General features: G+C 30.7%; 2 protein-coding genes across 3 annotated transcripts; one reads left to right on the top strand and one right to left on the bottom strand.

Moving 5' to 3' along the window:
* Nucleotides 1-15,358: 15,358 nt before the first annotated feature.
* On the top strand, nt 15,359-19,990 carry LOC105803643 (isocitrate dehydrogenase [NADP]). The gene is made up of 16 exons (XM_012635945.2): nt 15,359-15,527; nt 16,227-16,270; nt 16,375-16,484; nt 16,930-16,967; nt 17,122-17,199; nt 17,291-17,344; nt 17,435-17,536; nt 17,655-17,746; nt 17,844-17,947; nt 18,044-18,112; nt 18,197-18,312; nt 18,445-18,479; nt 18,662-18,804; nt 18,891-19,013; nt 19,208-19,303; nt 19,757-19,990. The coding sequence occupies exons 1-15, from the start codon at nt 15,479-15,481 to the stop codon at nt 19,284-19,286; spliced, it is 1,236 nt and encodes a 411-aa protein (XP_012491399.1). The 5' UTR covers nt 15,359-15,478; the 3' UTR covers nt 19,287-19,303; nt 19,757-19,990.
* A 2,023-nt stretch (nt 19,991-22,013) lies between these two features.
* Nucleotides 22,014-27,110, bottom strand: LOC105803644 (UTP--glucose-1-phosphate uridylyltransferase). Of its 2 annotated transcripts, none has more exons than XM_012635946.2 (22): nt 26,948-27,109; nt 26,756-26,842; nt 26,607-26,654; nt 26,428-26,519; nt 26,253-26,343; nt 26,083-26,143; nt 25,902-25,979; nt 25,758-25,808; nt 25,564-25,637; nt 24,671-24,743; nt 24,503-24,560; nt 24,357-24,403; nt 24,214-24,279; nt 23,821-23,853; nt 23,569-23,621; nt 23,426-23,501; nt 23,299-23,355; nt 23,131-23,214; nt 22,945-23,043; nt 22,764-22,868; nt 22,572-22,643; nt 22,014-22,260 (listed from the first exon to the last, which is right to left on the bottom strand). In XM_012635946.2, exons 2-22 carry the CDS (start codon nt 26,806-26,808, stop codon nt 22,234-22,236), a joined length of 1,398 nt encoding a protein of 465 aa, XP_012491400.1. In that variant the 5' UTR covers nt 26,809-26,842; nt 26,948-27,109; the 3' UTR covers nt 22,014-22,233. The 2 variants fall into 2 exon arrangements, with proteins under 2 accessions (XP_012491400.1, XP_052480177.1); XM_052624217.1 differs by lacking the exon at nt 22,014-22,260 and adding an exon at nt 22,268-22,389 and having other exon boundaries at nt 26,948-27,110.
* Between the last annotated feature and the right edge of the window lie 502 nt (nt 27,111-27,612).

Here is a 27,612-nt window from a genome sequence, read left to right as displayed (position 1 = left end):
GAGCTCGATCGGTATACCACTATGTCTTTCGAGGTTGTTCCACCTATTCAAATAATGTGTGATTTCAAAATTACAATAATGAAAAATAAAAATGATAATGATATTATCAAATGAATTTTATCATATTACAAGTGAAAATTAGTAAGAGATTTCCACTCGGGGACGTAAAAATGGTAGTAGATACCATGCCCACAATTGAATAAGGATTATGCAACTGCTGATTTTAACTTTCTTGCATAGTCGTTCAACACATATCTCGGTATAATGTTGTCAGCACCGCTAATCTCTAACTAAGTCATCTCGCTTCTTTCAAGTCGACTAGCAGTAGTAGCTACCTTAAAGTATCAGATTGCGAGATTTATCTGGCATTAGCAGACCCTCGATCAACCTCAAGATGAATGTGCACGCGAATTGTTCTTTTTTAATATCACTCACGAAAGCCTCGATAGTTTTGTAGTTGTCCTCCAACCATCTCATCTCAATCTGGCTACCCTTAAACTTGTTCGACACCTTTCCTAGTAGTTGCCCGCATGTTGCACTCTAATCGGCACTAATCACTGGCCTCGTAACGACTTCTTCATTGTACGATAGACCGAGTTGTAAACTAACGTCTTCGAGTGTAATTGTACACTCACTGCAGGGAAGATGGAATGTGTGTATCTTTGGTCTACATCTTTTGACCAAAACACTGATAAGTGGGGGATCCAATTTAGTCCCCTCGAGCATTCAAGCCACGTATAAAAATCTTGCATCTCACAAGTGTCCATAAATGACATTTGATGCACCTTCGCTTAAATTGTTTATATACGTCTCCAAAATTTGATTTCAGGCTAAGTATATAAATATAAAAAATTAATAATCTAAATAACATAATAATTAACTAATTAAAATTAAATAAATTAATAATATTTCTTACCATTAGTACTTAAACACTGGAGATATGCTCGTCATCCAAACGAAAAAACTGATTTGTCATTTAAAAATTATAACGAATAAAATAAAATCAAAGAGAATAAAATTCAGAAAAGAATTTATCATTTCAAATTCAATATTTTTATTTGTTTATTTTGCTTTTATATGTGTAATATTGATCATGCAAGCAATTTTTTTAACTGTCCAATTTAGCTAAAGTACTGTTATAAACTAGAATTCAATTATTAAATCAAAAGAGTATAGGAATAAATTTCAAATGTATAAAATTACAATTAAACTTTATTTGCAACTTTTTTAATTCAATATAAAATAAATACGTAAAACGGTACTACATACGAAAATACCATAGCTAAAATTCAGATGTTTGTTTCCTTTGAAATACAATTTAGTTAGGAGAAATGTCATATACAGTTAGATGCTGATTTCGAAAATTAACCTAATTTCTTTGCATTTGAAGCTCTGGTGTTCACTATCACTTTGCCGTTTCATTTATTTCCAAAAACGGAAAAAACAGAACATTGTTAAATTTTCACATTCAAGTATCAAATAAAGTTTGGAGTTTTATTACCACCAAAATTATTATTGTTTTCATACCTAACTTCCTTTTGATTAACATAACTAATTACATGTTCTATATTTTGATCTTTTCTAAAAGCATAACGATTTATCAAATCATTTAATTTTACAAAACAAAAATTTTATATTTTTGTTTGTTTTAATCATTGAAGTTGTATTGATTGTCAATCACTCGAAATGTCAAAAAGAGTTATTTGTTAACTTTGTTTATATGGAACTCACGTGTAAGTGTATGTGTAAGGAATTAATTTATAAAAGTTAAAATAATTATTTTGTTAAATAATTTAAGTAATTTATATTTTAAAAATTTATTTTATAATTTTATTTTTAAAATTAGTTAATTGTTAATGTAATTTCGTATATATGTTACATCAATAAAATTAACACACATTAACTTTTTTTATTTATTTTAAGGTAATTTAACAAATAACGCGAATTTAAAGATAGAAAGAGATGAAAAATTAAAATAAATACAATTAAAATAACTTTTTATTATAAAATTAAAAGTCAACGGATATCAACTAAAGAAAATTGTCTTATACATTTAGGGCACGTTTGGTTCGCTGTAATGGAATAGAGGCGTAATAGTAATTCAATTGTTTGGTTGAATGGAATGGAATAGAACTGTAATAGTATTCTTGTGTTTGGTTGAATGGAATGATGTTGTAATAGCATAAGGAAAAAAACTAAAATGACTAGAATACCCTTAGCAGAAATTTTTTAAGTAGATGATTATTGTTATTGTTATTAAATTTTAATAAGATTATTAATATAAATAATAAATTATTTAATCATATTTTAACATAATTATTATTAAATATAATTTAATAAAATATATAATTTAATAAAATTCTTAATATTAAATATTCTTATATGAATTTACTAAAATCATAATATATAATACTACAAAATATAATTTAAAATAATTATTATTAAATATAATTTAATAATAATATATAATTTAATAAAATTCTTAATATTAAATATTCTTATATGAATTTACTAAAATCATAATATATAATACTATAAAATATAATTTTAACACAATTATTATTAAATATAATTTAATAATAATATATAATTTAATAAAATTCTTAATATTAAATATTCTTATATGAATTTACTAAAATCATAATATATAATACTATAAAATATAATTTTAACATAATTATTATTAAATATAATTTAATAAAATATATAATTTAATAAAATTCTTAATATTAAATATTCTTATATGAATTTACTAAAATCATAATATATAATACTATAAAATATAATTTAAAATAATTATTATTAAATATAATTTAATAATAATATATAATTTAATAAAATTCAATATAATTATTCTTATATGAATTTACTAAAATCATAATATATAATACTATAAAAATAATGTATAATCTAATTTATTATTTTTAAACTGCAATACATATTTAATGTGCTAAAATATCATTAGTGAAATAAATAATTTAATTATTCTACAATAAAAAATATTAGCAGTAATAAATAACTTGATAATTATATTTTGCATAAACATAATATTCATATATTAACAAAATGTTACATGAAATTCATGAAATTCTATGTCATAATCCATATGTTATACAATTTTACAACATCAAAAAGTTAGAGCATTGTAATGACATACCATCCTAAATATTACAAACAAAAAAAGTTACGAAAATATTATTAATAGAATCATGATTTTTAATGGTCAGCAAGAAATCTTCTGACCCACTCCAACCGCACATCAGAAGGTAAACTAAAGAAAACGAGCATTTGTTGGATGATCTGGAATTTTGCTCAATGCTCGATAGCGCTCATCCACAGTTAAACATTCTATTTCACACAAGGTTGGATATAAATTTGTAGCTTTTTCTTGGATGATCTAGAATTCTTCTGACTTTTGTTGAACTACCACATCGGAGGCAATACTCCTACTGATTTGTTCGCCAATGGCCCATATGTTTTCCGCCAATAACGTGGCAGCATCATGAAATGAAGAAGAAATATGATCACTTGCATCAGAAATCTTTTTTTTTTCTTCTTTGAAGATGTGGAACCCCCTGGGTTTCTATCTAGTTACGGTGCTGTAGCAGAAACATCCATGTCATCCAAAGAGACATCAGCTTCGCAGTCATAAAATTCGTTTCTTTCTTCATTAATATATGTAGTAGGTACATCCTGAACATTTATTTCTTCAATAACATCAGCGGCTATTTGAGCATCTTTCCCAGTCGCTCGATCTCTTGCGTAGATGACAGTAAGTTGGTCGTAGTAAGGGAAACTACGATGTTTGAATTGACCGGCTTCTTTATGACTCGATAAAAATGAGGAATTCATATTAGTTATAAGTTTGGTAAAAATATGATAATAAAGACTTGAAATAATTCTTCCATTTAAATAAGAGTTCTAAACCGCATCTTCAGCAACAACGAGCTGCCTATGCTCATCCCAACCAAAACCGCTATTATTTTGGCCTTTAAGCATGTCATACACGATCGACCAATCCCTTTTCAGTAGCCTAATCCTCGATTCAATATTAGGTCTAGCCTTCAACATTGCATTGGGTAAAGCCTTTTCTAACATTTTTTCCAACTCGTTTAAATAACCGGCTTTGAACCCCGTATCAGCATTAAAGGTTCCAACATTGTGCAAGTCCACCATACAAGAAACCAACGCTGCATCTTCTTCTGGAACCCATTTCCTTTTGGTTCCTCGAAAAGTTTGGGAAGAAACATTTGATTCTGAACACCTGACATAATTATCTTAAGAAAAAAAATTAAAATTAAGTTTAATATCATGAATCAAAAGGTGAACACTTTATAAAATTAAAATTAAGTTCAATATCATGAATCAAAAGCTCAACACTTTATAAAATTATAACACATGATGAATGAGAAGAAATTAAATTATAATTCAACAAGTTTAGTACAATACAAAAAACAATTCAAACACCACCAAAGTTTGACAAACTAGATACATAAAATAACATAAACAAATTTACTCAAACTCATTTTGTCCTTAAACCTAACTAATTTCTAGATGCTTGCCATTCATTGAACATTTGGTGAGCTAGTTCCATCCTCCAAGTAGCCCATGCATCCGATGAATAATATTTACGATATTCGGTTCATCGTCATCTACCACATTCTCTGCTTCAATAGGATCAATACTCATATGGGTTCGAATAAAATTATGGAGCAAACAACATGCAATAATGATTCTATTGTGCACCCTTACAGGATGGAATGGTGGACTCCTAAGTATTCCCCATCTATGTTTTAATAACCCAAAGCATCCTTCAATAACATTACGTGCTGAGGCATGTTTCATATTAAAAAATTCTTCCGGAGTACTTGGTTGATAACCCTGACGCCACTCATTCAAATGATATCGTTGTCCTCTAAAAGGTGCAAGAAATCCCTCACAATTTGTGTATCCAGCATCAACTAGATAATAACAACCTATAAAAAAACTTTTTATAAAATGATTAATTCCTCAATAATGTTTGATCTTAAAGAATAATTCAAAGTCCTCTAATTTTGTACTTTACCATGAGGAACTTTTAGTCCATGTCTTCTACTAATGGCATCTCGAATAACCCATCCATCAGCAACAGAACCTTCCCAACCAGGAAGAATATATACAAATTGCATATCTGGTGTACAAACACCTAACATATTTGTTGCTATGTCACCTTTTCGCGTTCGATATCTAGGTTTATCAACTGTTGGAACCCTAATCTTGATGTGGGTTCCATTTAAAGCACCTAAACAATTCTATATCACATGTATAAAACGTTGAGTTAGGATACTATATTTAAATCTAAATCAACTAAATTATGTAGAAGCTATATATAGAACTCACTCCAATACCTTAAACTATTTCCATCTTGGGTCTGTAGAATTAGCTGTAATTGGCTCTACCTTTTTAAATAACACATCTTGCAAACGTATGACAACATTTAAAACATTGTGAAATGATCTGCTAATAGTTTCCCCGGACCTACTAAAGTGATGCTTGATAACTCGATTTTTAAGGTGATGGGAAATGATATGTAAAAACATTGCCACTTGCTCATCAACAAGCATGTTCCTTGACGACTTGATTCCCCCTAACATTTGTAACATCTCACATAGTTTAAAAAAGGCAATTCTATTCATCCTAACTTGTTCAATACAGGTCTCGTCACTAGCATTTATAAGCCTTTTCACATAATCTCATTTTGCATAAAAATCTAAAATATAGGACCTAATCATTGGTCTATAAGTATGTAGGCTATGGATGGCACCCAATGTAAGTAAGAACCAACTCGCAATTCTACAGATTTGCAACCATATTGTCAATGCAATACCAATTCTTTTACGCCTCACAGTTTGTCCTATTAAAGGCAGACGAGCCATTACTGCAAGATATTAAAGTGTTATATATCTTCAAATCGTAGTAAAAGGGTCACATTTCTCCAATACTAATTTCAATAATAGTAAAATAAAATTAAAGAATTTAATTGTCAAAAAACTTACAGTGATTTAGTGAATACAAGACGCTCAACTGTGGATGGAGGAAGCAATCAAACAAGCCAAAGAATTCAAGTTGCAATAACACACTATCAAAGAAAAATGAACAATACAAATTTAGAATATTTACGAAGCAAAAAATAGAAATTAAAATTATCTTTGCAACTTGAAATTCATTTCTTTATATGGATATCTGTTTCATTACTGACTTGATAAAGGGAAAAAAAAAGAAGAGGAAAAATCTTGAAATTCAATTCTTTTTTCATTACGACTAATGAAAGGATATATGTTTTTCGGGGTTTTTTTATATGGAGCTTTATTTAATTAATATTTTATATTTTTAAAATAATTAAAAAGAAAAAATTGTTAATTAAAAGTGCCACATTCATTCCCTTTCTCTAATAACTAATTCATTTAGGAGTATTAGGTTTTAATCAATTACAATCATTTTAACTAATTTTTTCAATAATAAATGTAATTAAATTATAAGTATTTTTAAATATGTAATAATTATCACAATATTTGTTAAATTTATAATTATAACAAATTTTATTTTATGTAGACTCTTTTAATTAATAATTTTAAATATTATAATTATTTTTAAATATCAATTTAATAATATGATAGAAAATAAAAATATTCTCGTCAATTCAAATAAAAATTTTAAACTCGAACTATTATATATATATATAAAGCATATTTTAAACATCATAATTATAAAATGATATTATTTTATATATATTCTTTTATCATGCTTTTAAATGGAACCTTTATTTATTATCTTTCTTATCCTATCAAAATCATGACATTTTTAATTATAAAATAGAATTGAGTTAAGTAGCCAACTCATATTATTAAAATTTTATATTTTAAACATTTAAAAATGAAAGATTATATATTTGTAGGACTCAAATTTTTTATTAAGCCAATATCAAAAAGAAAATAGGAATTTATTAAAACTTAGATGGTTCCATATTTTAGGTTTTAAGCATAAATTTCTCTCAATATATATAAAATGTATGATAAATTGACGCAATTAGGGGTGATAAAAAAATCTCAATTTATTGGGTTTCAATCTACTATAATTTTATAGGTATGAAGCATAAATAAAAAGTTTTACTTTAACGAAAGGAAATGAATTGACTTCTAATAGTGTTTTGTCGTTTTGATGACAGAGTCCATTAATAAAGTCGAGGTAAAAGTAATTGTTTTAAGAAAATTGGTTAGTTTATCTATGTGGTTTTAATTTTAATTTTTTCAATAATAAATAAAATACTCCAATCAGATTAAACAAGGTAAAATCAAAGAAATCAATTTAAAATTAAAATCAAAATAAATATTTTAAATAAAACCGAATTCAAAATCATATATATATATAAATTGATTAAGAAAAAATAAATCCAACACCCTACATTGCTATCCCATTCCTACATTGCTTCAAAAAAAAAGTTCCTTCCAGAGGCAGAAAATTAAAGCTCCATATAAAATATTCATTATAGTGCACCCTCACAGCTTCATAAAGGGAAAGTAAGAAAATGGAAAATCTTGAAAATAATACATTTTTCTTTCTGATAAGCTTGCAACCTTCAACAGGACTAGTACTTGCAAAAACCTCTTGGAGTAGTGGTTCAGTCACTTGTGAATGGATGTTTCCCACATACTTGCAGTTTCTCAAAAATAAAAAAAACTATGTAAGTAACTTTCTAAGTTGTTAAAAAGATGCAAGAACATGCAAGCATCTATCACATTCCAAAAACCATTTAACTATCAATTAAAAGAGCCATTAGCTTAGAATTTTGCACAGAGGGCCATAGCAACGTATCCAATCAGCAGACTCATGAAGGAAAGTGTCTGTAATTCATGCAGTTATAAGCACAGAAGTGACTACGGTAGGTGCTTAAGCAAGAAGGGGAAATAAGCGACTCACAATATACAAAACAAAACAAAATGGAGAAAGGGGAAAAAGAAGTAAAAAAAAAATCCTAGGCAAACACTCACACACTGCGGCAAGTACTTGGATCAAAACCAGGAAGCAGATTTCCATTTGGGATTGGCTCTATCTGCAGAATAGAAAAGTGAAAAATTAAAAAGAGGGGAAAAGAAGAAATGATGTGCAAAAAAGTCAGCTCCCACTCAACTCAATTCTAAAAGCCTCCATATCCAGGAAAAAGGATGAGTTTTTGAAGAAATCCAATAGTCAACCTAAAATAACAAACAAGATGCTAACTACAACCATCACAAATGTGAGCATCACTTCTCCTACTTTGAAAACGCTTTCCACTTGAAATAAGACAAACTTCGGCAAAACAATAGACTGCAGATCAGACCAAATTCAAGGGTAATGCAGTCCAAAGTTCCTTGAACTCCCTCCTCCAAAGTGAAAAACAAATCTATATCTTTCTGCATGATTCAAACGGAAAGGACTATTGGACATGTAACTCAGAAATAATGCAAATACATTGAAAGCACCATAGACTTTATAAATTAGCTTCATGCTGTTAAATTTCAACATTATAAACCTAAAAATTCCCAGAACGAAATGCGGGAATCACTCCTTAAACTCCAATACTCAAACAAGAGACAGAGAGATGACAACTAAACATTATCCAAACACAATCATTTCTTAACATTTGCAAAACAAAATGAAGATTAAGATTAGCAGTAAACTAAATAAAACCAAAGAAGTGAGAACCACAAGTAAATGAGAAAGAAAACAAAATAGAGAACCTAGTAGCTTTCCCATTGAACTTCGTATAAGAGAAATAACAACATTTGAACTTCAAGCAAATGAAAATGTAAAATATTCAGAATCAAAACAATCTTTTATCAAAATTCAAACCAAAAACAATGAGCTTCACTATATACAAGAAGCATGTTAAAGTCATAGGCTTTTTCATTTTTGGAAACCAAATCCAGAAACGTCTCCCACCAAAAATCAAGAAAATAACTTTTGTTTTTGAAAATCACATTCAAATTGCCGCTTAAATGTTCAGATCAAAGAAAATACAAAAAGAAGCCATTTTTCCTTTGAATTCAAATTAAAGACGAAGAGAAAAATCAAATAAAATACAAAAAAAAAAGATAGAGCATATAACTTGAAAATAGCCGCCGATTAAGTGAAGAAGCACTTGCCGAAACAATTGGGCCGGAGATTTGAGACGGTGGAGTCGGCGAAAGATGCCAAGATGAAAGTGAAACGGAAGCCGGTGGAGGTGACTTTGCTAGCAGCTTCTGTTTGATGTTGGGAGGGAGCGGGTGGAGGTGGCTTTTGGGTTGGGAGGGTAAAACAGAACTGTAATAGCTAAAAGGTGCTTTGGGAAGGGAATAGAAATCCCCCAGAAAGCAGCCAATTTTGGGAATACACCCGTAATGGAATAAGCCCGTAACAGGGCATTCCATTGAACCAAACATATGATTAGTTGGACCCACGGAATAAGGCTGTAATGGCATAGCCATTACACTCAACCAAACATGCTCTTAAGATTAGAGGTTGCTAACTTTATAAACGAAACAAAACATACAAATTTTACATCAAAGGATGGGAAATGAATTTTATCCACAAAATTCAAATCAAGACACCAACAAACTTCACATAAATTATTGTCACTAAAACACTAGATTGATGGTTACAGTTTACTAGAATTATTTATTTATTTATATTAGTAACGAAATTACGTAAAAATGAATTTATTATATATATATATATAAATATAATTGTTAGCAAATTACGAGATTTCTTAAATGGTCCGGCAAGGAAAAGAAAATTTGGCTGCATTCGTTTTAAGCTTAAAACGGGATTTCACTTTTCTAGGAAAAACAAAAAGTATTCCAATTTCCACATCCAATTATCCATTTCGAATGGCTAACAGAAATGAAAACGCAAAAGCTCATCAGCCGATGAAAGCGACGGAGATATTTTGACTGAAATCTGCGGCACTGCCGCCTCCTATAGGAATGTCGGACCACCTGAGTTTTTTTTTATATAAAATTAAAAACAAAATAGGTGGAATGAGATTTAAACATAAAATATCATAATTTTTAATATTTCATCTTAATTTTATTAATTCAATTAAATCGTACTTATCAATATTTCGGTTACATATTTTTTAAACCTGTATATACCATAATTTGATATAAGTTTAAAAAAGTTTTGATACGATGAGAATGTAAAACTAAAACTAAAAGCTACCATTATATTTAAATGTTTTCATTCAGTTAATAGTAAAAATATAAATAATTTGGATAATATTACTTTATATTCATCATATGAAAATAAAATATATTATTAAAACTAAATACGTAAAATCATATATAACTTATGTGATATTAGAATATTAAAAAAATGACATTGGACATGATCTAATATAAAATATAATAATATAAAATAAATACATAAAATATTAATTTATCAAAATAAAAGTGAAATTAAATAAATTGTACAAAGTATTGATTTGTTCAAGCTAATCCAAATTTAAAAATTATAGCTGAACTTAGTCTTGAATGGTTTATATTATATATTAAGTTTTTTATTGAGTTAATATCACGAGTTAACTAGACACTAACTTAATTTGGCAATAATTAAGGAATAACATTTGATGCATTATCTGTGCATAAATTTCATGCATGATCAATGAATAATAACATGACACATCATCATTAAATTGAATAAAATATGGGTAAGGGCAACGAGAGAGAGAATGACGGAAACCGCGAGGAGAGTAGAGGAGAGAGAGATGAGGATGATGTGTCGGGGTGGGACGAAGGTGAGGGAGAATCCAGTGGAGTAAAGAGAATATGTGGCGGAGGAGAAGGAAATGAATGAAAGAAATAGGCTAAATTGTCTAAATATGTCATTTTTTTTTTGTTAATTGGCCATATAGTCTATTTTTTTAGTTAAAGAAATAGATTGATTTTGGAGAGAGAGTGTGAAAGCACACCTACACTCACTCTCTTTGGCCACCTATTTTTTTAAGGTTAGGGTTTTTTAGGTTTAAGGCTTTGAGGGTGGCACCGTGAAAGTTTATAGGTAGATTTGAAGGGTCGGAGATGCAATAACACATCTCAAAACACATATTTCATGTCATGCTAAGATAAGACCATCACCTTAGAAACCCATCTTATGAAAGTCAAGTTCTAAGGTGACAGTGCTTGATATGGTCATGGGTCGAAATCTAAGTAGAGCTTTTAGTCGACGATCGTAATGCGATCACGGGTTCGAGTATAACTTGGGGCCAGTTGATAGTCGTTAAGCGGTCACGAGTTCAAGCTTTTTAGATACTAAAAAATGATGTCTTATATATACCATACATAAGATTGATGTCATAATCATAGGAGAAAACGAAGGGTTTTTTAGTGTAATTAACGTAATTTTTTTCTCTATTTCCAAGCAACCGATATCTTTAACCTTTCATTCATATTTGAAGGCTGACACTGAAGTGGACACAATAGGACTTTTAGGAAGAGAGCAATGCTCAGACGGAGTAGAGGTCAAACTCGGGTCAACACGACAGCAGTTGTAGTTATTAATGGGTTGTTTAATAACGACAACTGTTTTTGCCCCGAAAGGAGCATCACTTTTACTCCACCGCAACAACCACTGCCCGCCTAAGAGTCCTCTTGCGTCAACTGCTGTGTCGGCCTTCAAATAAGAAAGAAGGTTAAAGATATATACTACGTGAAAATGAAGAAAAAATTTATATCGATTATAGCGGGAAATCCCACAGTTTTTTTCTTATGATTATGCCCTCAAACTTATGTATGATATTTATAATGCAACATCTCTGAGTATCCAAAAAGTTTGAGCTTGTGACCCCATAACGACCGTCAACTAGCTCCCCGGTTATATTGTGATCCATGACCTCATAATAACCGTCGACCAAGAACTCTACATAGACTACCACCCGTGACCGTATAAACCGTCACCTTGAAACTTGACTTCTACAAGATAGGTTTCTAAGGTAATGGTCTCATCTCGTATCGACACGATATATGAAATGTGTGTTTTAGAGCAATATAGCATCAACAACGATTCAATAATACCTCAAACAAGAAGAAATATTATCGACGAAAATTTTAAACATTGAAGCGGGGAAAAAATCGAGAGAGAGAAATATTGTAAAGTGAAGGGATGATGATCGGGAGAGATGATGGAGTATGGAAGGAGAGCCCTCATTTTATAAGCGCAGGGGAGGGGTGAGATTGAAAAGAAACAAACAACTCGTGGTTGAAAACGCATCGTAGAAGAGGCATTTTCATCAAATATTTGAAATTGGTGCTTGAAAACATACTTGAGATTCCCAAGGTCAGGGCATCTTGGCAGGCTTTGAAGGGTGGTAGACAGAAAACGCGTCCAGTTGAGCGAGATTTATCAGGTATTAGAATGCCCCTGATTAACCTCGAAATGAATACTTGGGCATATTATTCTTTCACGACGTAATCACGTTCGAAGGAAGGGCTTTGAAATTATCTTGCAACCATCTCATCTCTACTCGACCACTTTGAAACTTGTTTGGCACATTCCTTAAAAATGCCTCGCAAAGGTCCTCTTTACCGGGAATGACCACTGACTTCGTAACGACTGACCCATCCATAGGTAAACCGAGTTGTAAAGTTACATTCTCGAGTGTGATTGTACACTCACCACATGGAAGATGGAATGTGTGTGTCTTGGGTCTCCATCTTTCCACCAACGCGCTGATAAGTGTAGGACCCAAAGTATAACCTCGAGCATATGACTCGCATGTAAAAATCCTGCATATTACAAATAACCATGAATTTCACTGGGTGCACTCTTTGATAAATTGTGTATGAACCTCTTCAAAACACGATCATCCGCTTATTTATATCAACAAAATAAAATAATTTTAAAAAATTTAAAATTTAAAAAACTTTAAAACTTCAAAAATAACTTAATTGAAAATAACGAAATTTAAATTTTTTCCTTACTATTACCAATTAAGTGGCGGAAATGTGCTTGTTGTCGAAACGAATAAAAGAACTTGCCATTCTTGAAAATTTAATCGAAATGAATAATCCACGAAATAATAAAATAAAATATAATATTTTTAAACATATTTATTAGAAAATTTCGAACAAATCTTGAAAAATAGGGAGAATTGGGAGTTTAGAGATAATAGAGAAAATTGAATTTGAGTGAAAAAAATAGAAAATGTCCTGCGTATTTATAAGAAATTAAAGTTACCATTGGACTGTTTCAATATTTTATTGTTGGAGTGTTTGAATTTTTACCATTGGGGAAAAAATTGTTGGAGAAAAGCACATCTAGCTAAACGCGCTTTCACATTCTTTCTCCAAAATCGATCCATTTTTCTAAATTAAAAAAAAACAGCTTATTTGACTAATTAACAAAAAAATTTGGCATATACGCCAAGGAAATAATTTATTTCCTATAAAAGAAAAAGAATAAAGACGGTCAAAGAAAGGTGAAAAGAGAAAAAAAAAAAAGTAGAAAAGAGACGGTGAAAGTCCAACTAAAAAAAATACTTACTCACACTTCCTGAAAATTAGTTAAAGAAATAAAAAGATTATGTCAACAATCGGTTAAAATTCAACACGCAATTAATATTTAGTGATTAAAATATTTTAATTTTAAAAATTAATAATTGAATTTAAAAATTTAATAGTTAAATGACTAAAATAAAATGAAACTAATAATTTAAAATTATTTTTATATTTTATTATAACTTATAACTTTCTAAACTCTTAAATTAATAAATAAGATACGACTAAACATGCTCCAACTTATATCATAATGTATATTACAACAACGAGTTAGTAACAAAACTGATTGTGATATAAATTTTAAGCCTGCAAATGCCCTTCTATTTTATATTTTATTAAGATTTCATGTAATTTCGTATTTGATTCGACATTATTCCAAGGCAATGCAAGACACGAGGAAAGTGTCAAAATTCTTATGTCAGAATAAACGATGTGTTAACGTGCATACACTTTGAACTAAATTTTATTATTATCTAATTTCAGATTTCCAACTATACTATCTAATATATAGCATCTTATACTTGTATTTTATTTATAAAAGGATTTCTTTTATGAAAGAGAAATATGAGAGAATTTATAGTTAAAATTTTGTTGTATGTATAAAATAAAATAAAAAAGGAAAAAAAAGAGAAAAGATAGTCTATATGTTAAATTAAACTGAGATATCAATAGAGATTCGAAATTTAATATGAAATTTGACACTTGTAAAGTTAATCAGTCAATATTCTTTATACTAAACTTATACTTATAAATATTTAGAAAAATAACTTTTAAAATATTTAGTTTATAAAATAATATAAAATCTCGCCATTTTCAAGTAAAAAGGGATCATAAATATTCGTATATTGAGGAAGTTGATTGGTGGTAGGGATAGGAACAATGGGAGATGAAATATTTGACTCCTTTTATACATTTCTTTTGATTTTATTTTAAATTTTATTTTATTTCAATTTTAATATTTGATTATGGCACTCAAAAGGAAAAATCTTTTGACTTTTGAAACATAATGATTTATATTGATTTTAAAAAATGATATTAAAATATATAAATATAATTGAAATGTTTTAAGTTTTAATCAAAACTATATAATTTTTATAATTAGTATAAAAATATTTTTTAAAAATTAGATTTGAGTGTAATTATTTATGTAATTGCTTTAATTCTCACTTTTTTCGTATGAATTGGAAGGTGTAACTAAGATATTTCACTTACACTCAATTTCGTGAGACTCATCATGTTTAGTACACTCTCAATGAAATTTTTAGACTTCATAAACAGAGGCAAAATGTTGACAAATCTCCTATAGAGGCATAATAAAATATTAAAAAATAAATATTTTAAAAAAGATGCATGACAAAATTTTCAAGCTACTTGTAGTTTTAAAGTTATGGTTAAAAGGTTTAATATAAAAAATAATTTAAATGTTATCAAAGTGTTATAATATATTTATTTATAATTTTTTCCATAAAATATAAATATAACTTATTTATGTGTTCATGTTATATATTATAACAATAATATACTTATTCATAAAAAATGTTATAAATTTTTTAAATTATGATAAAATATATTATTTATAAGAAGTATTATGAAAATTATTGAACAATTTATACTACTTTTCTTATAAAAGTTATATATTATAAATATTATATATTTTTATTTAATTTATATATTATAAAAAGGGATAGATATAAGTTTTTTCCAAATAAAAATCCGTTATTAAAGTCTAGATATAATAAAAAATAAAAAAAAATAAAAAGGTGGTTTGTGTTAGGTGAGGTGCCGTCTTAAAGTCACCGATACACATCTACTCTTCTTCTACTTATACTCAACTTTGTAAGACACGGCATCCGCAGTGGCTGCTCATTTTTCATTTTTCATCTAAATCTCTGATCCGAAACAAAAAACTCAAATCGGTGGGAATAGCAATGGGTTTTGAGAAGATCAAGGTCGCCAATCCCATCGTTGAGATGGACGGTATCTCCTTTTTCTTTTCTTTGAGATTCAGATTCAGATTCAGATTCAGATCTTATTTTCTTCAGTTCTGTACATTAGATGTTGTTCTCACTCAGATCTGGCTTTCTTCTTTGCTACTAACTGTTGTTACTTTTTGATTCCGGTCGCCGTATAATCAGCAGTATCGATAAACAAAAAAAAAAAAGAATTAAAAACTGGTGTTAAAACGAATCTGGACGCAGATCTTATAAACTGAAAGCCAACGACATCCTTTATCACTCTGTTACGCCTGCCTCATATGTTAAGCACTTCGTTCTTCATCTGTTAATTTGACCATGTTGATTATCATATTCATATGGCGTTTTTTAATGAGTTTTACGTCAAGTTGACTGGACTGGAATCAGCAGATCTTTCATTTATATTAATATATTTCATAGAAAGGATTATCTAAAAGCATGCTATATTACTCCACTGCATTGCTCATAATGAAAACTTAACTATATGGAAAACAATAGTTTCTTGACATTTGATCGAACATGTGGGGTGCAAGTACATACGAACAGACGTGTACAGACGCAAAAGCATATATATATCGTGGAACATTGTTGTATATTAAACCTTGCGATTTCTTTGTGTTGCTTCTATTGAACTGGTATAATACAGTCTTGTACATCATGTTGTCTTCCTGATCATATGTGGTTTTTCATTTCTGTGGCTCAGGAGATGAAATGACCAGAGTTATTTGGAAATCAATTAAGGATAAGGTGATTCGTTGATTTATATGATGACGTATATATATTTTTTGTAAAAAAAATACAAAAATTATAATATATTTTTGTGATTGTAATATATATTTTTTCTTCTGTAGCTCATTCTTCCCTTTGTGGAGTTGGACATAAAGTACTTTGACCTTGGTCTTCCACATCGTGATGCTACCGATGACAAAGTTACAATTGAAAGTGCAGAAGCTACTCTTAAGTATGTTTAAGTTGTTTCTTTCTAAATTCCCGAGGGATGAATCTCTTTGTCGCAATATTTAGTCAATGCTGTTGTTGCTAATTCTTCCATCTGCTTCCTTCCTAGTGGCACGCCCTTCTGGCCATATTCTTTCCTGCTTATTTCTTCATTTACCATGATAGAAATTTACATGTTATTGCTGATCTTATTCTTTGCATTTTTCCTGTTAATCGTGAACCATTTTTTGATTGATTAGAGTATCCGACAGTAACAAAGCAGTTAAGAATCTGCTTCTTGCTCTTGCTTTGGTACTAATAGGCGTATCTTTTTGTGCTGTTTTTTCCCCCGACAACATTATCATAACTGCTATTGAAATACATGCTAAACTTAATTGGGTGTATGTACTTCCACTTTGTTATCTGTGTTGTGTTCAGCTGACCTCAAGTGTTTCTGGTTCTTATTTTAGGTACAATGTTGCCATCAAGTGTGCTACTATTACTCCAGGTATACATGGCTGAACCTTCGCTGCAGTTCTTCCTGGAAAGAAGCATGCATTAACTTGTTGAATTATTGAAATTTGGATTCTTACTGGAACGGTAATATGCTTGGAAGCTTGAAATCCGGCAAGTTCTTACAATATGGTGTTGGTGATTGCCAGATGAAGCTCGTGTTAAGGAGTTTGACTTGAAGCAGATGTGGAAGAGTCCTAATGGGACTATTAGGAATATTTTGAACGGTTAGCATTAATACATTCATATCTTTCTAGAATTTTCCTATTATTTTGTGATGTTTCAATATCAGTTATTTTGACTGGTGTAATCTTTCAGGCACTGTCTTTAGAGAACCAATTATTTGCAAAAATGTCCCTCGACTTGTCCCAGGTATTTAGCTTTATCATGATGTTGTAGATGTATATTTTTATTTAGTTAGTTACATTTATATTAAGCTATGTTGATTTCTTGTGTCATCAGGTTGGACAAAGCCTATATGCATTGGAAGGCATGCCTTCGGTGATCAGTACCGAGCAACTGATGCTGTCATTAAAGGAGCTGGGAAACTTAAACTTGTTTTTGGTAAAATCTTTTCTTTGCCTTGATGATTTCTGATATTCAATTGTTTGTTTTTAATGGTATTTGGTAGTACCTGGCGCTTGATTTTTGGATAATTAGCATCGATTGCTATTGTTTGCAGTTCCAGAGGGACAGGGTGAGAAGACTGAATATGAAGTTTTCAACTTCACTGGTGAAGGAGGAGTTTCACTGGCCATGTATAACACAGATGAGGTCTGAATCTATAATTCTGTTGATGGTCTTGTTGCCTTTCTTTTTTGTTCTAGTGGTGTCTGATTTCTTTTTCTTTATTTTTGGCTTGGGGATGAAGTCTATTCGTGCTTTTGCTGAGGCTTCCATGAACACTGCTTATCAGAAGAAGTGGCCTCTTTATCTTAGTACGAAGAATACTATTCTTAAGAAGTATGATGGAAGGTATGTGGCTTGCTTAATAAGTAAAACTTTTATTACTGCAAGCTCTTCGTTATTCTGTTTTTGACTCCTATAGCTATGTTTGTTTATTTAATGAAGATTTAAGGATATCTTTCAAGAGGTTTATGAGGCTAACTGGAAATCAAAATATGAGGCTGCTGGGATATGGTGAGGATCTTTTTCACTTTGATTGACTTAAATTAATTTTCTTTATATTTATGTCAAATATTGATTCAGATTATTTAATTTAAGGTATGAACACCGTCTCATTGATGATATGGTGGCATATGCTCTAAAGAGTGAAGGTGGTTATGTTTGGGCATGCAAGAACTATGATGGTGATGTCCAGAGTGATTTCTTAGCCCAAGGTTTGTGTCACAAACTAGTAAAAGGGAAAAAAAATGTTCCCCTTTCAACCTCAAATTGATAAAATTTCACATTATTCTTGCGGCATGGTAGCTATATTGCTTTTCTAACTAGACCTGAATTGCTTTTTGTAGGTTTTGGATCTCTTGGATTGATGACATCTGTGCTGGTATATCTCATGTCAACAGTTTATTTAATTTTATTATCTTCTCTGCTGGTGATAAATAGTCTTCTTATCTTCCTCCTGCGTTGAAGATGAATACTAAACATGGGATGATGTAAATTCAATCCTATCCTGAGCACCATCTTACATGCCACTTACCCTACATGATGAATTTGTTTGTGTTTCAGGTTTGCCCAGATGGGAAGACAATAGAAGCAGAAGCTGCTCATGGTACTGTTACAAGGCATTTCAGAGTTCACCAAAAGGGTGGTGAGACCAGCACGAACAGCATAGCATCTATCTTTGCTTGGACGCGTGGGCTTGCACACAGGTAGTACTGATGGCATCTTTCTTTTTCACATGGGCGGCTAAAAAAATTATTTAAATGTTTTACTAGAACTATTATGTTGTTTGCAGGGCAAAATTGGATGACAATCCTAAACTCTTGGATTTCACTGAGAAACTAGAGGCAGCTTGTATTGGAACTGTGGAATCTGGAAAGATGACCAAAGATCTTGCACTAATCATTCACGGCTCTAAGTAAGTATTTGTCAAGCATGTTTTATGCAATTTAACCGCCAGTGATTTTTATGGTCTGTTAACTTGCAAATGATCCTTCATAAGAAATGTTTGTGCATGTCAGTGCGTACTCATATAATTCGTTTTTATACTTTGCATACATGTACATATATGTTATAATGAACTTGGTTATAACATTGACATGGATGCTGCAGGCTTGCTAGGGACAAGTACCTGAATACTGAGGAGTTCATTGATGCTGTTGCAGCAGATCTAAAAGCAAGACTTTCTTAAGCATAAATTTGAACATGGTAACTACTCCTAACCATCAAAGTTCTTTGTGCTTGTTTTGCCCCCTCCACCTTGTATAGACCAATTTATTGGGAAGATAAACATATGAAATTAACTTATTTGCGTAATTGTTAAGTGAAAAACGTTTTATTAGCAAGTTGCACATTTTGCAATAGATGTTTTAACTTGGATAAATATGAGAAATTTTTTTAATAGCATGTTTTGTGCTTCTTGATGTTTGCTTTGGTGCCGGGTCCTTGTAATATAGACTTGGGAGCAAAGTTGTAAAATTTTAACTGACGGTAATTTAAAAGGACTAAATTGCTCAAATTTTTTTCATGTTGGAGGGACAAGTTTGTACTTAAGCTTTATTGTACAAGGATCTGCTGGGAAATTTAACCTTTGCGTTTGTGTTTGTGGCCTGATGTTTCTTTAGACATTGATGGTAATGTTTGCGTTATTATCTGTTGCAGGTCGAAAATGGAAGGGGGTGGTTTTGCGGGTTTGCAGGAAAAACAATAATAAAAAGCATCAGTGGAGGTGGCGTGGATGAGGTGAGGATGGCGGTTGTCAATAGATGAATTTAATCACCATTTTATGAGATACAGAGACGAGCACTCTCTCACTTGATTCATCTCATTTTTATGTTTTGAAGGGTTTCGATTTTTAATGTAACATTATATTTAAGGATTTGGATTTTGGTTAAATTTCCGTCGTACACCATATCTGCACCCCTACGATATGCATGATGCAACAAATGGATGAAAACCGACATAGAAAATATTTAAAAACAAAAGAAAATGGATATGGGCATGGGCATGGGCATGGGCATGGGCATGGTAAATGTAATTAACTGCCTCGCCTCATTGAAAGTTAATTTGATGTTGTATTACATGTACAACAATATTTCTATTATAATGTTTTATTAATGTAACAAATAAAATGTAATTTGGTTGCATGGTATATACCTACCTTGTGTAATTATAATCTTAAATTTAAAAAGTATTCAGCAGCAACTTTTTATATATTTTAAAACTTGATTAAAAATAGTTGAGGATAAGAAAAGAAAGGAAAATAAATTAGAGGAAAGCTGAGTAATAAATGGTTAAATATTATCTTGAATGTTGAAAATATTTTATGATTCAATTACCTTGTTTTCCTAAAAGAAAAGAAAGTGAAATAATTTTAACCAGTAAAAAGAAAGAACAAATCATTAATAATTATGAATTTTACAGCTAAAACCTTTTATAAAATAAAAATAGGGTAAAAGAAATTGTCTTAAAACTTTGTTATGCTTTTTATTTTCTAACTTCCTCCAATTTGTGAAAAGAAAAAAACTCAAAATTCCGTTTCTCTTGTTTAAATTAGGGGTATACTTGAATTTGGATAATTTTATTTTTTATGCTTAATTTTTTAATCTAATTGGTATCTAAATTTGAAAACCGTGAGTTAATTTTGTACTTTTTAACTACCTAATTAAAACTTATACTTTTTAAATTTTATATATTTTAAATTTCAAAATAATAATAATATAAAATGTGAAAAAATTAAAAATATTTACAAATATTTAAAAAGTGTGTTTAGAATAAACTTAGACAAATGGTTGTCCAAATTTAAATGTAACTTGACAACCAATTGTGTAGATTCACTCCGTGCAAAAAACATTTTTTTATAAATTATATATATATATATTTATTTTTCTACATGTCAAAATGTAAAGTTTTCATGTGTTATCATGCTATTGCCATCAATGCTACATCAATATATTTTAACGATGTTACTATTTACCTGAAATAATTACCAAATTAATTTACGGTTTTCAAATTTAGATAGCAAACAATTAAAATTTAAAAAAAAAGTTTTAAGTACCAAGTAAGTACATATTGCCAAGTTCAGATACCTCTGAGGCATATCTTTATGATGGCCGATGAGGGCTTTGACTCTCCCAAAATTTGAGATACTTCTAATTTTTCTCTTAAAATTTTTAAAAAATTTTAATTAAATTCCTTTTATTTTATTTTATTTTTATTTTTGAAAATTTTAAGTAAACTCCCTTAAAATTTTTAGAAATTATCAATGATCTCATAAAATGTTATAAAATTTAATTGGTTTTTTTAAATCTTATTAAACTCCTAAAATTTACATTTTATAAACCCCTAAAAGTACACCCTAAAAGTTAGTTCTAGGATCCGCCGCCACCGGGTATTTCTTAGTAATAATTTTATAGTTATCGTATCATCTTCATCTGATAATCATGATTTTATAAAGTTATCGTCCGAATAAATAAATTTTGTTGTATGGTCACATTTGCTAATAATAGAGAGGATCCATGTTTTCTCAGTTACAGTGTTTTTAATCCCAGATTTTTCTGACAGACATAATTAAAAACAAGGAACACTAGACAAATAAAATGCCTTTGTAACATTGTTTATTCCGGTAAATGCCTATACATTCCTCGGGCGATGGTCGGCAAAACCTAAAATTTTTTAAAGAGTTTTTTAACTCCTCACAAGAGTTAAAATGGGATTTTTTAACTCTACAATTATTGTATCAAATAATTATCTTTTATCAAAATTAAAATACTTAATAATAAAAATCTCTACCATTGTATCAAATAATTATCATTTTCCAAAATTAAAATACTAAATAATTTGTATGTTTTAAAATGTCGTAACTGAAGATGCTTGGTAAAAGGGGCTAAGTTGTTTGGTGTAAAAAGTAGATACAACATTCAGAACACTGTTTTTCATCATACCTCGAAAAATAGTAATTCAAGGGAAACTCCCGCAAGACATACAACATATATATGTGATATGAAACGCAAATACTACTTCTGTTCCAAGTATTTTTATTTTATTTTATTTTACTTCCTATCTATATAAAAGATGCGTTCGTTATCTACTGCAACACACCAAAATCAGGGAAACTTCGGCTGTCAGACGGGCCTCTCTCAGATGTCTTCGGGGCCATTAATTTCCTATGCACCCAATAAGATTACTGATTAGTTCACAAAACCAAAAAATTGGATTACAACTCAAAACTAGACCACACCACATTGTCCGCGTCCACCCAATGGCGACATATTTTTAAAAAACCAGCCAGAACCCTAAAAAACAGAGAACCGAGAACCAATAAAACTGGATTTTTAACAAAAACAATTATTTTATTAAATGTTTTGGAATTCATCCTTGGCTTTTTTGTAAATATAAATTTTCCTAATTTTCTGATTTTAACAATTTGTAATAAGGAAATTAGGTTGCATTAGTGCATGCATGCGAAAGTTTTTACCTTGTTCTCAATTACAGCTCCATCGGGAATCTCCAACTTCACCCCGGGTTTTGCAGCGATACTCACTTTCCCCTGAAAAATCATATTTTAGAACATAAACCCACCTGCTCTGCTTCTCCATGTTTCTTCAACAGTTTAAAAATACAACTTGCTAAATAACAGCTGCAGCTTAAAACCGAAAAAGAAAGATACCTTGAGCACAATGCCAGCACCAAACCAAACATCACCAGTCACCTTAAGGCTATCAAGCTCAATGATGCTCGGGATTGACTTGAATCGACTTAAGAAGTTACCAACCTGTTAAGAGATTTTAATATACATAAAGGTCTTTTATGGAAATTTATATTGCAAGATTGACGTCACAAGCACTGACCTTCTTGAATTCAGGGCCCAATTCTATGGATGGGTTTGTAGGATTCGCTCTATCTTTATTCCGGATAACAAATCCATCAACTAAGGTGTAAAGGTCAGACTGCAAACGAAATACGAGAGATGGGTTGAGGAAACTACATATTATCATTCAAGATTGATTGTGATGTCAGGGGAAGAAGAAAAGGACCTGAACAAGAAGCAAATCTGAAGTTGCCTTCACTGGAAGGAATCGCGATCGAGGTACGTTTATACCAATAGCATGATCAAAGAACTTAATCACATAAGGAAAACACATGGTTAGACAGATCTTTTTACATTTTAATACATCATAACCATAATTGGTACAATTTTATACCCTAATTGCTGCACCAGCTGCAGTTTCCAGTTGAAGAACCTTGATTCCATTGACCTCCTGCAGCCAATTTTATAGTTTAGAAATCAGAAATCCACCAGAGACGACATAGTAAGAAAGAGATACAAACCTTTGGGTTTGGAATGATCTCCATCTTGAGTGCATCAGCTTCCACAAGCCTCTTGATAGCATTCAGGTTGACCCACCTGTAACATTGACTGTTAGAACTAAGCCAAATAGACAGTTCTAACATGTTAAGGCAATATGACTTACAAATTGTTTGTATTGAAAATTTTAAACTTTTCTATAGACTTGAACTCATTGACCTGTTACAAAGAGAGAATCATGTCAGCCTCAACCATAAAGCTTCCGCATGTTATCTTCATTAGTTTTTCAATGTATGGCATTTACAGTTGTTTAGTTGTTTAGCCTTGGCAGTTTCAAGCAGTGAACCTCATGTCCTCGTAGAAAAATCAAGGTAGAAGAACGAATAGAAAAACAAAGATAGAGAAATAGATTACTTACATGTTCATCAGGGACTTGAGCAATTTCAAGGAGCTGAATCACAGAAGAAAATGGAAGGGTGTTAATCAAGTCTGATAACTGCAATAAGCCTCTTTGTTGCAGAAATCATTCCAAGTTTTATTCAATAATCATAAGGAGATTAGAGTAGAACTCATACAACTTGAAAATCTCATAAAAGAAGTTTTAGAAAGATATCAGATACGCGTTTGGTTGGTTTACCAAGTCATCATTGAAAAACATGTGAAACAATAATTATACTCCAAAACCTAAGGTGCTTATAAGAATGAGAGGGAGCATATCTTTAGAACCTCGGATACACTTCTGTTTAGAGAAAAAAAAAAGGGAGGATTGAAATATATAAATTCTAAAATCAAACAAGAGATCATTTCATACCTGAACTTTTCCTTCATAAGAAATAAGAGTACCACCCTTGACATCAGCTAGGGTTTTGGGTGTAACCTACATAAATAGAAGTAATATAGCAAAACCACATAGCTAGGAAATCCATATAACATAGCTTAGAGATCGATTTGTACCTCCATACAATATTCATTCTTGTTTTGGACCAAATGGTTTAAGATTTCTAGAGCAACCTGTCAAGGACTAAAACTGGCAGAAAAAAACTTGTATGTGTAACTAACAACTAGAAAGCAGAGTTCACTGAAAACCAGACTGAGGATACTCAAGTCAACAATAGCACCCAAATTGTCTGAATTTGCAACGAAGACATACTCCTTGCCCTGTAATGAATGATGAAACACAAATAAATTACTAAAAAACAAAGAACCTTTATAAATCAAATGTTTTTTTTTTTAATATTAAAAAAACCACACCAGATCGCAGCTACAACCTGTGATAAGAAAGCATCAAGCTTGCCACTGTTCATTAGAGATGGGAACACATCACCATGACCAGGAGGGTACCTTCAGCCAGAAAAGTTTGTTTCGGTAAAAGTATTACCACCAAATAAGCAATTCAAAAATATCATCAAAATCTCCATGAATGCTTCTCAAACACAACCACTGCATGAAATGTAGATAACTAAAACAGTAGGAACATACAGATCTTGTCAAATGAAACTATACAAGTGAATGCAAAGATAGAACATTATAGAAGCTATAGGTATAATTTTAGATGAACCAGTCCTATGACTTCAACAACCACTACATCCATAAAGAATCAGGTGAAAATGTTAACATAGAAGGAAACAATTCATCATTGAACAAAAATCTTAAACTTCATATAAAAAATGCTGAACCTCTTCAACCGTCCTCTGAATAACTTATACTATAAGAGTAACATACATCATTGGCATAAAATTCTTATAATCTTATAGCTCACTTTTAGAAAGTCTTATGGCTCAGATTAGAATGCCTTAAAATCTCTGAAACTCTAAATATTATGGCCACATGTATTATCGTACTTTCTTGAATTAAAACTAAACAAACCTTTATGATACATCCATCCCTTGGGGAACCACTTCAAAGCTTCAAAGAATTACAAATTTCAGTTAAGCTACAAAGTTCAAAAGTAATAACAACTTTCTATGGTGATTCAGAGCTGATACTGAAGACATATAAAATGAAACCAACAGATAAAAGTAAAGAACTTCAGGTCATTTAACTTCCGATTCATCTTTAGCTACAAGTTACAGTTTACCCATGCCAAGCTGGCACTTTCATTGCAACAGAATGACTAATTGACTACTAAAGTGAAAAGAAGTAAATAAGGAAGAAGTTTTACCATCCATCCTTGCCATGCTGGCCTTTGCTTGGTAACGGAGCAAAATCTTCAACAACCAGACGAGGATATTGGCTCTATGCAAATCCAATACGAGGAGAAATCAGAGAAAAGATAATACAAGTAAAGGATATATCTCTCAAGTCTTAGAGTCTCAATTGAATCTGCAGAAGAAGCTGAAAATTGAAATCACCAACCTGATTAAAAGTATGAATCTCAATGTTTGAATTTGAGTACTTGTCGACAATCTGCAATGAAGAAGAGTTATATGAAGTTAAATTCAATGTTTAACAAAGGCAAAAATAAATCAGTAACCAAACATGTAACATAAAAGCGGGAACCTTCAATGTGTCATCATGGGTGTTGAATGAGTTCATCAGAACCAACGGAACATTACATCCGTATTTAGAATTAAGATTCTGAGCAAAATACCGATAAAAAAAATGTTAGCTTGATCTGATCATACAAAAACAAAAAGGAAAAAAAAAGAAAGGAGAGGAAAGGAAATCAACAGCTTATGACCTCGATCTGAATAACAATTAGGTCAAGAAAAGTCAAGCCATTGCGAACTTCAATGACGGATCTGTGTTTTTTTTTGGGGGGGGGGGAAAGAGAGGAAAAATCAGTTAGATGAATTTGTGCAGAATGAAAAACTATATAATAGAGTAAAAGTGAAGGATTGAGAAGCATACTTGGGACCAGTACATCCCATAGTGGTTCCGAGACCTCCATTAAGCTTTAAGACAACAAGTTTGTCCAAGAGCTTCTTGGTTTCAGCAGGATCTGCAATTAGATATAGTGAGAGATCAATCAAATCCAAAAGATACTTGCTTTTGACCGGATAAAGTATAAGGTTAAGATCATTACCATCAGGAGAGGGAGACAAGGTGTCATAAGGAACAACCACTTCATCAGTTGGAGTCTGGATCTTAGTCCACTCTATGTGCTGAGCTTCTCCACTTCAATCAAATGAAATTAATCTTCAGCATCAGGATCTGAATCTAACGGAAAACAAATGGAAGAGAACTGATTTGAAATAATAATACCTGAGATAGCGGGAGACGAGGTTGATGAATCCGTTTTTCTCATTTTCACTGAGACACAAATCAGAAACCACAGATTTGTTTACTATTACTCTCTGTTAATTCAGTAATCGCCACAATACTTAGTGAATAACGAAAGAAAAGGAGCAAACCTGACTTCAGAAAGAGCAGCGACGGCAGATTTGAGGTGTTCCAGCTTTTCCATTGGAAACAACTAGAAGAAGAACAAGAACAAGACTCTGATAGAATAATAGTATTAGGATCGATGAATCTCAAAATCCAAGAAAACCAAATCGAAGCAAAGGAGAAAGGAATCTGAATTCACAAAAGAGAAAGAATCTTACAAATGCGCCGCTGTGTGGTGTGCTGTTGTTTGTCACCTTCAAAACAAATTATCCAAGCTCTGTCAAGTGAAATGAAAATATAACGCATATATACAAATTTATATCTAAACCATTTTTTTTTCCTTTACTTTTATACAAATTAATAAAAAGAATACAAAATGGAGTGCAATGGAATTAATAGCCTGACATGACATTTCTGTCTCTCTATAAATTTAATTTTTTAATTGAATAAAAATATATTAAATTAACATTTTATGCTTTTATTATTATTATTATTTTAATTAATTAATCACAAATTGGAAATATTAAAATAATTTAATTTTAAGCATGATATTAATTTTTAATTTAATTTGTACTTATTTAAATGTATAAAATGCTCTATAAATAATGAACAAAATGACTGAAATTTTTATTAAATGGCAATGAAATGAAGCAGTTTTTTAATTGTTTTATAACATGATTCAATTTAACCCTTTAAATATAGTTTTCAAAATCGCAAAGCGAAAGCTAAATTCAAAGTCCATAAAGGAAAAAAGGAAAATGGAGAAGTGTAATAAAAAGTCTTAAACTTGGTTTGTAAGAAAAGAGTGAATAGTTTGAAAGAGAAAAGAGAAATTAGAGTTACTTCTGGTTGGGCTTCTGGAAAAGGAAAACTATGGACGAAT

This window comes from Gossypium raimondii, chromosome 11, assembly GCF_025698545.1.
Source record: "Gossypium raimondii isolate GPD5lz chromosome 11, ASM2569854v1, whole genome shotgun sequence".
Lineage (NCBI taxonomy): Eukaryota > Viridiplantae > Streptophyta > Magnoliopsida > Malvales > Malvaceae > Gossypium > Gossypium raimondii.
The sequence above is the reverse complement of the archived record's forward strand: the minus strand, read 5'-3'. Positions and strand labels throughout refer to the sequence as shown.